Below are 13,232 nucleotides of genomic sequence, written 5' to 3'. Positions count from 1 at the left end.
GCAGGCTGCAACTCCCCACCAAGCGTTGATTATAACAGAACAGGTATTCATATGGGTACATCCAGCTCTAACTGGCCATGTCCCTCTCTATCATACCTTGACAGCACAGCTGCCACTAGCTCTGACACTTACAGACCCCACAGCTGAGAGTGGTACCCAGAGCAGAGACCAGAGCTCTCTTGTTCTCCTGGAGCATGTGCCCTGGTAGGGATTGCACCGTGGAGATTCCTATCCCGCTTTGCTACCACTGTTACAGAAGAAATCCATGCCCTCTGGTATCCCCAGGGAGATTTCCCAGGCAATACATAAGATCAGCTCCCTCTTCCAGCCAGGCAAGAGGTCTGGGGCACCCCCATGAAAATCACAAATTGGAATTAAAGGAGGACATGATTATGAAGTTACCTTAGCTCTGATGGTCTCAGGCTTAGTCAAGGTATGTGGGGAGTGGCAACATGGTTGGGATCAAAAATCCTGGGTCAGGCCTAGTACCAGACTGTGGGGGTTGTCTAGGCATCCCCTGAGCATCAGCTTGCACACTGCTACCCTCCTGGTATCTCTGTGCTGCATGTGGGTGCTGGAGATGATGGAAGGTTGGAATGAGTGGAAAAGGACCTGCTGGGCAAGCAGGGGAAGAGCCCAGCGAGACTCGGGGTTCAGAGAGGCCAGTGGCAGAAGAGGGTATCTGGGCAAAGTGTGAGCTGGCAACATTTACAAGGACTTTGCCCAAGAGGCCCCCACTGAGCATCCATGGCGGTCCCAGGTGTAGTGCTGCAGGAGAAGGGGAGAAGCCCTGCAGTACCTGAGAAGCCGCATGCCAGCAGTTGCTCCGAGGTAGACGGGTGTCTCTTGGTGCTGCTTTGAGGGAATCACCTCTTCTGCTTGTCGTAGGCACTGTGTCAGAGAGGGACCTGCCTCCTCCGTGGCATGGGAGTAACCTGAGATCCCGGGGCCTGCAAGAAATAAGGACATTTCATTGCTCAAACTCCAAGCATAACCCCAGAGTGCTGTCACGAGCAGTCGTGTTAAACCATATCACTATCACGGGCAGCAACATCAGATTCAACCACCCCATTTCTAAGGGGTTTTAGAAATTCTACAGCACCAACTAAGCCCGATGCACCCAGAGACAGCCACAGCACCCAGCATCTGCCACCCGGTCTCCGCGAAGCAGGCTATGAACTAGCGATAGGGCTGCAGTGAGACAGATCATTTCCTTAGTATGTCCTGGACATCTGCAGGCTCATCTCTGCTTCTGCCTGGGCATACCCTGGATCTACACATGAAGATCCCTGACCCTTCACTACACTGGGTCCTCTGGGAGAAGATGCTGTCATTTGTTTGTGTATTGTATGCTCATACTACAGCACTAAATGTTTTGCAGCTATCCGCTTTCATGCTGACCCAAAGAAAAATTAATTGTCCCTCCCTGCCGTGTGTCCCCTGGTGAGTGGACTGCCCCAGGAGCAGTGCCTGCAGGGGCAGCAGTGAAGCCCACTCTGCATTTGCTCTAGGTTGCCATACGCTCGGCGTGGTGCTCGTGGCGTGGCATGCTGCAGTGCTGAGCAGCTATCGCAGCAGCTCGATAACAGCGTGGCTCTCCCCTGCGCTGCAGGCAGGCCTGAAAAGACCCCAGGCAGGCTCTGACAACACCGCTCCTCCCCCCAGACTGCAGCGATCCATGACGGTCTACCCTGTTCCTTGTCACGTGCACCCTTGGGCTTCATTTATGCCTTCCTAAACCATACAGTATCTACGCAGCGATAGAATAAAAAAGATAAACCATGACGTGGATAAGTTGAGCAACCTTGGCCTGCAAGCCCAGTGCTGAGCTTGCACAGAAGCCTTGAAAAAGAGCAAACCATGCCCTCCCCTCTTGCTGCCTAATGTTCATCGGCACTTCAGCAAGGGTGCATGCAGACGTTTTATTTATTTAAGTACGTTCTTTGGTGTAGTTCTTTCCAAAAAAGCACTTACTTCCAAGCATCCTAAAAACAAAGGAAAAAGGGGATCCAGCTTTCCTCCCTGGAAGGTCAGGCACGTACAGGTCCCCGTGGGAAGTGGTGGGATATACATTAGCTCACAGATGTAACACTGTTTTCACTATTGGCCTCTTCCTCCAGGTTTCTCCTCCCCCACCCTTTGGTTGTATTATCTCTTCTTCATCCCGTGCCCCTTCCACAGCTCCCTTTTCTCCTCTTACCTTCGACTTTACACACCTCCACCTGCTGCACCACTCCAGTGTCGTTCTCCTTCTCTGCTGGCCACTCGTACACATACAGGTTAGTGTGGGATGACCCCGCATCCAGCACGATCCCATACTGTGGGCAAAACAGAGCCATCATTGCACCCGAGGCACCGAACCAGACACAGCATGCGCTGGTCTCCACACACAGGGGGGCCAGAAATGAGCAGCCTATCTGGCAGCTGTGGGAACATGCTGAGTCTTTTCTCAGTAGTGCTTCAGTGCAAAGTGTCCATCAAAGCATACAAGAGCAGAGAAGCAGCAAAATCGGGACTGATTACTTAGGAGATGATCCCATGTGAAGCCATATCTGTTTTTACTGTGAAGATGTAAAATGAGATGTTGAGGTGCATGGACCCAGAAAAAGAGGTTAGCCAGACCCAGCAAGGCAGCAACATGTCCTGGAGCACTATGCACACCTAACCCCCCAGCTTGGCTTGTCTTCCTGTAAGAGTCCCAGCTTGTAATACCTTAATATTCTTCGGAAGTGGCTTGTTTTGGGTCACTGCTACAGCAATTAAAGCAATTACAGCCAAAGTAGAGAGGAATCCCAGGATGAGTAGAATCTTTCTTGTCCAGGACATCTTTGGTTTGGTACCTGTGACTAGAGCAGAAAAAGCACGTTAGTATCCCAGTAGCCCATCTTACCTCCCACCCCAAAGGTCTTCAGGCACGTTCCTGCAGTCCCTTTCCACTACGAAGCCTCTGGCTTTGCCCATCCCTGCTCCAAGTCCTTGTGCGGGATTTCTCAGAGGCAGAGCTGAGCCCTGGTGTCCTGCAGATCTGCTCTCATGGGCCGTGCCATATCTCCACGGGCTGCCCTGTTCCATGTGGTGATGAAGGAGGACTTCAAGATGCAGCTTATGGTTAGCCTGTCCTTGAGATACCTGCAAGTGACTGAGCAACCATATAGCAAAAGCATCTGTATGGGGCAAACACCAACTTCTTCTAGAGCTCTGCATTTGGCTTAATAATGCCCGAGAAGCTGAAAGAACAGACTGCTAATATATAAATAGCGTAACCTGTGGAACCCAAAGCTTTAACCCCTGCAACACTTTGTCCTAGTATACTTGTGCTTCTTTTTTTTTTTTACAATGATTTTTACAATAATTTACAACATCGTCATCACCAGTAATGCATTTGGGAAGTCTAACACTAACATTTCAGTATGTGGCAGTCAGTTCAAGCAATGCTGTCCTGCACCTTGGCAACGATATACGGAAAATATGATCTGCACTCCACAGGGTATTTAAGAAATCTATGGAGATTTTTGATGCCACTTGTCACAAGACCAGTAAATTCTGAATAGCCTGTATTTGCAGAATTGGTGTGATATGGTTAAAAAAATCACACTTTGCAAAACTTGTACCAGTCTGATTCCTTAAGTGTTACTGATATATTTGGTATGACCTATCTAACTAATTAAGATTTTGGGGGCTTAAAATACATGGTTAGCAGTAGAATTCTGTATAAAAAGCTACTTATGGCTGATGGAAATCATTCATAATCAATATGGCATTTGAGCTTTCAGAACCAATGTACATATACCTGCATTTGTTAGTAGCTAGCATGATACTGTCTTTTATATTTTTCTGCTTTGGATTCTCCTTCATATATCCCATGGTGGAAATCTCACTTCACAACTTAGGCTCAGCCAGTTTTGGTATTTTTTAATAAAATACCATCTTACAACACAAAGTTCTAGAAAGGGTATCAGAAAAAGTATTTTCCAGATTTATAATCTAGCTGTAAATTCAATGCCTACAACTAAAAACTAGTTTCAGCACTCTAGGGGACATACCTGCTCCCCCTATGACATGAAATCCATTTCTACCCAGACTGATGCTCTATACTCAAAAGCACTGATTGTCTGACTGCTCACATGGGTACTAATTTCTCTTCTCCTTGTATACAAATACTCCAGGAGATGTTTAGAAGTACATTACAGGTCCTCCAGGGTGACAATACCTCTGTGCAGGCAACCACATCAACTATCTTCACGCTCCAAGAAGGTAAGGTGACTGAACCTGCTCTGCATCTGCATGCCAGAACTGGAGTTCCTTCCAGAGGTCATTCTCCAACCCTCAGGTGATACTGGTTCAATGCTCCAAATCCATCCTGGCACCCCACGTCGCACATGCAAATATGAAAAGCATTCAAGTTCTGAACAGGGTCATCTTCTAACCACTGTGGTTTCACATGAAAGGCGGTCCCAAGCACCAGAACTATACAAAGTGTTACCCAGCCTTACAAATGACCCCAAGTCCTAGAGTTATTTTCAGCAGTTAGCCTAAGTGAAAAGAAACAACATACCTCTGGAAATCTCTAACTGTAGACAGATAACATCTTCCCACCTACCTAGAGAAAATGGAACCTAAAAGTGCCAAAAGAACTTGTTTTGAAGATCTTGCAGGCAGGTCCATTGGAAACCTAATGCTGACCTGGAGCTCTGTGCTCCCTCTCATCATGCTCATGTGTAAATCTGCTGAGACTAACTGTGAAATTTGGAAGCTTGTTATGCTCGCATTTTGTGAGTGCCTGTTAGAGGCATAGCACGCTTGCCAATATGTCCAAGAATGCAGCTTAAAAAAATAGTTTAGTACACATACCAGACAGTAGGAGGTAAGAATGCATTTTATACAGCTTTACTTGAAAAGGCCCCAGAACTGATGGCTTGAAGTGATTAGAAACAACAGAGCATGACAGCTGGGAGACTTTTCTTCTTATTGGAGAGAGTGGTTGGCTCAGGTTATGATAGCACTGAGCATATCTGTTGAACAAAAATTATTTTAACACTAGAAAAATGAATAAAAACAGATGCTATAATGTAAAATTAACTGCACAGTATAGATATGAAGCTAGTATGCTTTAAAACTGAAACTGCTGCTGACAGTTGCACAGCACATCAACGGAATTATTGCCACCGTTACTCTGAGATCTCACCCAGAGGCAGCCACTAATGGCTTTGTTGGGTGTTTACTGTCATAGGAATGAAGGATGTGTGACTCCGCATCATTTCAAAGTTTTCAAACTTCCTGTTGTGATGCGTATGGTCTGTCTGCTGTGTCTTTTCAGCAGCCACACTCTGAAACTAGCAGCATTAGCAGCAAAATGGGAACAATTTTCTCACTGTAATGGACCATCCCAATAAACAGCTGTAAAAATCCCTCGTCTGTAGGCAGAGGCATAATGATAATTGTCTGCATCCCACCTGCAACCTGAGATTAGTCATTTTTTTCCAAGGCACATAATTTCCTTAACCCTGAACATGACTTTTGCCTGAATTTTAGCTCAGTATCATAAGCACTTTTCAGGACTCTGGGGATTGCAGATATGTGACTTCATTGCTGTATCCCATATCAGAGCATCCATCTGCATGAACTCTAATGCTACCAAGCAGCTTTTTGTTGAAATGTTTCATATGAGAAAAGGTACAAAATGACAAGCATAATCCAGAAGGTAGCCTAACAAAGCAATAACCTTCTAAATAGCACTCAAAGTGTACAGACCTGAGTACTCGATTATTAAAAAAACCCAAACCAAACTACAACGTTGTAAATCCAGATAAAGAATTCAATGTAATTAAAACTCACCTGCCATTTGCTCAGAAAGGTGAGGTATTTGAACAAGTTCCCTTTTCTGCACACTTGATTACCTCCATCAGCTCTAGGCATAATTGCAGGTTCTGCAGTAGCTAAAGAATTAACTTATTCCCTAGACTCCTCCAGCTCCTTTGCACCCCACGACTCTCAATGCCGTGCAAACACTCCTCAGTGTCCACCAAGCAGAGCAGTACTTAACCCTGTAACACCTCTGATTGCCAGGCCCCAGGACTTTTCTTCCACTAGCAGTTATCCTCAGCTGAAGACCAAGCAGGCATGATCTTCTGTCTCTGTGCCCAGCCAGAACCCAAATAGAGACAGATCTCTGCTCCTTCTTCCATACTGCCCACTGTAAGTGGTGATAAAAACATCACATAAGGCCATAAGTAGGCATAGAAATGACACTGCTTCTCTTCTTCTCCACCCCAAAGCTCAGAGCCACCTGGTGCTGGAGCCCTGCCCAGCTGTGCCGGTATTAAGCTCTCTCCAGATGTTTGAGCACAGCCCAGCTGCTCAGGCATCTCTGTTTCTAATTTTGGACTCTGTTTTATTGTAGGGGCTACCACTGGTTCCATCCAGTGAGTGGTGCAGGTCCCAGAACATAAACAGATCTAATACCCTTTTTGTCTCTGAGTTAGCTATCAGCTGAGAATGAAGTTGGCAGCCATTCCAGCTAACAGCAGTTTTGCTGCAGAAACCCTGTTGCTCTTGGTGAATAACCCAGGAAGGACCACACCAGCATGGGAGGCAACTCTGTGTGAAGGCAAGGAAGCAGGATCATCCCCAGTGTCTTCCAGAGCCTCACGACAAATAGGAAGCTGCTCCTCCAGCCGACATGGCACTGTCACAGGCAGCTCTGCACGCCAGGAGATGTCACTCACAGCCAAGGCTGCCCACCTCCCAACTCCCTTCTCACCAAACGACTTCACAACAAATGTTAAAAGGAATTAGGCAACCAGCTGCTTTTAGAGATGCAATAAGGATAGGCTAAGGCTGGCTTAAGGACTGAAATTAGAATTGTCAAACAGAAAAGGAGAGATGCTGTGCATAGTTCAAAGCCATGCTCAGTTCAGATAACCTCACTATGACGCATCATCTCTAATAAATACAAATACTGTTATAAACTGCCTTAGCACAACACCTAAAGGTGATGTTCGCTTTTTCCTTCAGATGCTCACGCTCAGCCTGTTACAGAAGGGATCACAAGAGGCTGTTCTGCAAGGCCATCACTCTTCCACTGCACGAGTGCCACGCTGACAGAGACGGTTCCCACCGTCACCTTTATGTTCTCAGCACACCTCTGTATGGTCAGAAACATTCTCATTTTTGGCTTTAATTTATTTATTGCCAGTCTATTCCCTCTGTCTCAAAACTTCTGCAACTCTCAATCCTCCTGGAATTTATTCTCTTAACCAACTTATAAACAATGATCCTTTCTGGATTTTCGTCTTTCCGGCCTCCTCCATTTACCTGAGCAGTCCAGCAGCCCTTCTCTGCATACAGAATAATCTGCTTTTATTTTTCTTCAGCATTCTGACCAGACCTGCAATGAGACTAGCCTTGCACAGTAACATACCCATTATACCAGGAGATAATACAGTCCTGGCCTAAATAAAGTGAGGTGGGGACCTGTACTACCTCAGATACATGATCATCTACCATCACGGCCAGCGCTAAGTCAACCCAGCACCTCTCCTACGCAATTCCAGCAAACCCATGTTTGATCACTTTTAATTAAATTAGCCCTGCTACATGCTGCAAGCAAAGGGAGTTCCAAGACACATTGCCTGCTGCCCACGAGGCTTGGAGTGACGACAGAGAATAAGATGTCGTCTTGCAAATCCTGCCCATCAGCTGGCAGCTACCTCTGCTGCTGATCACCCACGTTGCTGCTGCAGTCTGTTGGGAGTCTCTCCAATAACTGGTTTCCTAAGCACACGTCCAGTCTTTGGGCGAGAGCTGCTGGATGCTCATGCAATCATGTAGCCCAGCAAATGGGAATATAGTCTGTGGAGCTGCAGAACCCAGACACATCAGAGAGACTCGGCGCAGTGCTGAGAAACCACTGAATTATGACCCATCACAAAGGGACACAGGCATACTCGAAGACTGAGAAATCTGGAACAGTATGGATTGAAAATGAGTCAGATGCCACCATATTTTTAAAGCAAGGAGCAACAACCTGCCTGCCTGCCTGCCAGCTGGAAGAGCACAGGAGCCCATAACTGAAGGGTGCCTGAATCCCTTGGTAGTCTGAATGCGTCCAGCACCTGTGACCAGCTCTGTGCACAGGGTGGGCAGCTTGGGCAGAAGGAGCATCTGTCAGGGCAGCTGCTTGCAGACAAACATCATCCAGGACAGCAGTGAGCCCAGCAGACAGGGGCTCTGGCAGTCTGTGCACATTTACAAACTGCAGGAATTCATGTCTATGAAGTGCTGCTGGCAGTGATGGCAGGGGAAGGGGAGGGGAGCAGTCAGTGCTGCTGTTCTTCAAGGTGGATGGGGGGATGCACATTATCCTTCTGCTGAGGGAAAATGAGATTTTAGTAGTCATGAAGTTTACCAGGCTGAACTGCACGCTTGAAGTTGCTGAACTTGCATCAGGGTTTGAGACACACTACCTAAAAGGCACACCTGTCTTCAACTCACCACAACGAAACATCTGAGCCCATAAACACTCACAAGAGTCACACTGCTTCATTTATCACACTTCTCTGAAATTTTCTCTGTCCCCATCTGACTTCTTACTCATTCTTCATTTGCCTTTTTCGTTCAAGCATGCTCTTGTCCAAGTTACCTAGGAAGATTTTGCTGCAAAGTAATGTAAACCACCTGTTTCAGGCGAATGTACTGGAAAAGTCTTTTCTTAGGCTGGTGAGAGGCTCAGGTTTGTCTTAGAATATACACACAAGCACATATACAGTAAGTGAATTGCTTTGGTTTAAGAGGTTTTATTTCAAAATATCAGGGCAAGACACTGAACATGTTGAAATTAGAATTGAAGCTCCAGATCAGGATTTTACATCACTTTTTACAGCTGTTACATGGAACAGTGTGGGAGGCTCTGCTCCAAGTTTTAATCATTCATATGGCAAACATTGTGGCCTCAATACTGGTGTGATCTCTGGCCCTCCTTGTGGTTCTATATACAATTATAAATACACATTTACTAGTTTATTTTTTTCCACATTAAACACTTACAAGCGCTGAAGTACAAACACTGAACTGTCAGCAAAACTGATAAACCAAACAATGTAATATTGTTTTGTTGGCTGTCTTTCAGAGGCATTTGATATTTTGCAATTGCACAGCCCTGCATGTCTCAAACCCCAGCAGACTCCTATAGATACAGACTAAGCAGCAAGGCAGAGCACTTGAGCTAGTCTGTGCCACGTGCATGCACACACACGCGCACACACCCCCCCCCCTCTGTGTGTGTTAGTGAGCTGGAAGATGGAGTAAAGAGTATGCCTATATGTATGATAATACCAAGTTGGGAGCAAAAGCACGCTGACACATAGGACTGGAGTTCAAAATAAATTTGATAAATAGAGGAGAGCCTGGTGAAACCATCCAACTCACTTGAGTAAGGACAAGACACACCCAAAGACAGCTTGGTGACCAGTTGGTTAAGTCACACTTCTAGAGAAAACATTCTTGCAGCTACAGCAGTTTGCAGCAGTACTTCCCTCCATCTAAAGCTGGTAAAGCCTCCTATGAAGTTCTATGCCCAGTTTTGGACACTGCTTTTCAGGGAAGTTGTAGACCACTTGGAGAAACTCCAGAAGAGAATAGGAAGAAGGATCAGAAGTCTAAAAACTTGATCTATGAGGAAAGATTGGAGGAATCGGGTTGTTTAGTTTAGAAAGAGAAGAGCAAGGGAGACACGTTAGCTGTCTTCAAACAAACGAAGACTCTATCTGCCGGTGCTTTGTAGCTGATTCTGCCTCAGGGCAGGGGTGGTTCCTGGACTTTCTCTCAGCTCTGTTTCTTCTGTTCAGAAGGCAGGGAGTCAGCAAAAAGAGGGTGATGCACTCATAAGCCATGCTGTTAACAAAGACCTATGCAATGCGTATGCTCTCCTTGTGGGATACAGATGTATTTGAATAAATCTGTTCCCTCCGTCCCCCAACAAAGTTCCATGTTGCATTCAGACATAGTTCAGCCATGGCAACCATCCTGCTATATGCTATCCATATGTACAACATTGCTTGAGGTGGGAGCACCTCATCCTTTTGCTGCTTTTAGAGTTGTGACTGGGATACGATCCTGTGAAATTGCACAATACACATTGGAGGGGCCCTGTTTCCCTGGAAAAAAGAAAAGCACGTGGCAATCCTGAAGAGCTGGCAGGTGCTAGAGGCTGCAAAAGCCAAGCAGCAGCAAGAGACGGACACAAAGGAGCAGGCAGCACACAGGCTCATTCTCTCCCTTCTGCAGCCGCCCGTGCAGCCAGTGGTGGCACGGAGGGGCTTTGTGCTCGGGGCAGTCCCGTGGCCCTGTGGCACGGGTTTACTGCTGCAGGGGTGATGTCCGTGGGGTTCCGGGCCAGAGCACCTGCGACCCAGGCTGCCCCGCCAACAAATCCCCCATTCACCTTGTGCACAAGGCGGATTCCCCTGTCAGAGACCTTCCCATGGCTCCTGGCAGCGCTGGGTGCGCCGCTCAGCCTCCCCAGCTGCTCTGCAAGACGCTCACACCGCCTCCCACCCCCACACTATAGCCCCTCTCCCTGTTATTATACACCATCCCCACCAAAGCTTTCCCAATGCCTGTTCATTAAATAGTCCCTCTATGGGAAGATACTCTTCTGATTTACATCGCAGCAGAGATACTCAACACTCTAAAATACAACCAACAAGTGGCAGGATACCCTTGACACAATGACCTTTATGCAGTTAATTTTCACATTTATATGATGTTTACTGGGCTTCTAAACCTGTGCCCTATTTGTACTCATTTCTTTAGGATTCACACATCAAAGAGGTTTTCAAATCAGAAGAAGCAACTGTTATCAGTTACATCAGTCTCCTACCAGGCAACTTCTGGTATTAATTTGCTACCAGCCCAAAGCTATATTTTAACTGGAGAAGATTTATTGCCATAACCCACAAAGCTGAAAGTTTCATCAGAAGATATCCAGTGAGTTAAAGACGGCTTCCCCAACTCCCCAGCTTATCACCCAAGTTATTGCTTGAATATACTTGGCTATCAAATGATGTAAAGACATTTGTTTTTCTTTCAGGGGAAAAAAGAAGCTGCAAGCACTGACACCTTTTCAGTTTTGTTACTATTGATAGTTCTAATATGCTGACTTGCAATGGGCCAATGGTGCTGCTAGGCTTCCTTTTCTGCTCAATATCCTTAAATTCTTCTTTGCTCTTCTTAAATCTCTGGCCATAATTTTTTCCTTATGCTTCTTTTGACCATCTTCTACACTTTCCAACTTTACATTTGCATTAATTGCAGCTTCCTTTTTTCTCCCTAAATATGCATCTTTTAGGGATGTTATTATTTTTCAAATTAGCATAACTTTCAACTGTTGTATTAAGGCTTTTGGGGAAGTGAATAGGCTGCTTCCAATTAGCATTCCTATTTGGCTATTTTAAATACTCTGCTGATTCAGCTCAAGTATTTTTAAATTTGGGAAATCACTTCTTTTAAGAGCTACTACACATTATTTGTTGACACAAATAAGTATGCATTACTTGTGTAATAATTTGTATCTCTCATAGCAAGGTTTCTCTATGGAGATTGGGACCAATATACATTTCCCTTGTGCTGGAAGTAATGCATTGCAAATTATGAGATGGTCACCCTTGGTATTGAGGAATTACCCTGTCATTCACTCACTAAAATCCACCGTCATATCAGCTTTCCTCATCCCTAAATAGACAGTCATGCCCTTCTCTGTCTCCGGCATCCTGGCTGGTAACGAGCACTAACCTTCACCCGCTTTGGTCGCTTGTTCCTAGTTCAGCCCCAGGCAGCTATTGTGTACAACTATTTAATTATTGTCATTGCTGTTAAAGACAGCAGGGCCGCTGCTTTAATAAGAAGGTTGGTGATGTGTGAGTTACATCACCAACCCAGCACAGCCCACCCTTCCCTGTGCCCTGTCAGCTACCTGCACCAGGGGATGTATAATTTGTCATGGCAAAAGAGAGGAAATAGCCCCCAGAACAACTGTTCACCCCTTCAACACCCATGCTGAGTCAGCAAGTTCAGAAACTTCCTAGAAAATACAAAGTCCTGAGCTCTGTAAATACTGCTACTCCCAACAAGAGGTTCTGGCAAGGGGAACAACCGCAGAGAAAACAAATCCAAACCCCTCGCCACCCACAGCGTGCTCTGCACCCGGCGCTCACAGCGGTGTCAGGATGCACCCTCCCAGCAGGTACCACTTTCCCTGTATGCCCTCCCCACTGATAACCAATCCTGCCTCAAAGGGGCTGGGGCCACCGAGCCCCTCACCACATCTCGAGGACGTTTTTCTCTGAATTGCAGATGCCTGGGATCGCCTTGTGCATTGAGCACCACTACTGCTTCCAGGGGCTTACTTCCCCAGCTTCCAAAAAACAACACGGCTGCCCAAAGTGCCACATGTGAGCAAACAGAGCAGCCGCCCATGCTGCTGCAGCCAGCGGGAACCCGAGCTTCCCGAGTATTTCTGCACAGCAAAGCAACCAGCTTCTCTCCTGAAGTTTCATTTCCCTTTCAGGAGAGAAAACCATTGGAGACCAACCGCAGAAGTGCAAACACTGCTCCAGGCTGGTGCAGCATCAGCAGAGCCCCTGGCAAAGCCCCTGGATGATGAGGCCATGTACGCAGAGGGACAGATTATGCCCATTCCTTGGCAGCCCCATGCGTGAGTGCATACACGGGGGACCCCCGCGGTGCTCATCGGTGCATGGGATATTGCCCACACCTGGATTGTGCCACCCCTTGCAATTGCGATTTCCAGCACAGGTGCTTGCTCTTTTAGAGGAGCATATCTTAGGCCTGCAAGATACCCAGTGAGTTTTTCCTCCCTCAACATGCATAGTACCCATTTGCACCAGAGAAAACTGTAGGTACCTTCCCTTTGCAACTAATTCTAGCAGATGAAGCAAACGGCCCCTTGCTATCCAGGCAGGGCAGCAGTGCCACTGCCTCCGTCCAGTAAGCCAAGGTTAAGACTGTATGCATAAAAAAAGACAGCTCTCTAGTTAAACACTTCCAGATTTGCCCCCATACCTCCAGCTGTCAGCACTGGTATCTCCATTCCTCATTGCAGAGCACAGGACAGGGAACAGCTGGGATAGTTTCTGTCTCCTGCTGAGGAGTGCATCCTCTCTCTAGGCTTTGTGGAAAAATATACTGATTTCTCAGAGGTCAGCTTTAATAAG

The 13,232-nt window shown here is 46.6% G+C and overlaps 1 protein-coding gene across 17 annotated transcripts in view; it reads right to left on the bottom strand.

Moving 5' to 3' along the window:
• ENTPD1 (ectonucleoside triphosphate diphosphohydrolase 1) overlaps positions 1-13,232 on the bottom strand; it is a 37,432-nt gene that overhangs the window by 10,571 nt on the left and 13,629 nt on the right. For 6 of the 17 annotated variants that reach the window (XR_012650139.1, XR_012650140.1, XR_012650141.1 and 3 more), the window contains exons 2-4: positions 2,713-2,846; positions 2,201-2,318; positions 800-950 (exon numbers count right to left, since the gene is read on the bottom strand). Coding sequence is in view for 13 of the 17 variants with exons in the window: in XM_075026137.1 (XP_074882238.1) it covers positions 800-950; positions 2,201-2,318; positions 2,713-2,846 (403 nt within the window). In the remaining 4 variants the exon portion in view is untranslated. Of the gene's footprint in view, positions 1-799; positions 951-2,200; positions 2,319-2,712; positions 2,847-4,210; positions 4,361-4,851; positions 5,013-5,835; positions 8,370-8,493; positions 8,656-9,426; positions 9,670-13,232 lie in introns of those variants that run through there. The other 11 variants (XM_075026143.1, XM_075026142.1, XM_075026147.1 and 8 more) reach the window with 9 other exon arrangements.

The sequence above is a fragment of the Buteo buteo genome, chromosome 4, assembly GCF_964188355.1.
Source record: "Buteo buteo chromosome 4, bButBut1.hap1.1, whole genome shotgun sequence".
Classification (NCBI taxonomy): Eukaryota; Metazoa; Chordata; class Aves; order Accipitriformes; family Accipitridae; genus Buteo; species Buteo buteo.
This window is presented reverse-complemented; position numbering and strand designations above follow the sequence as displayed.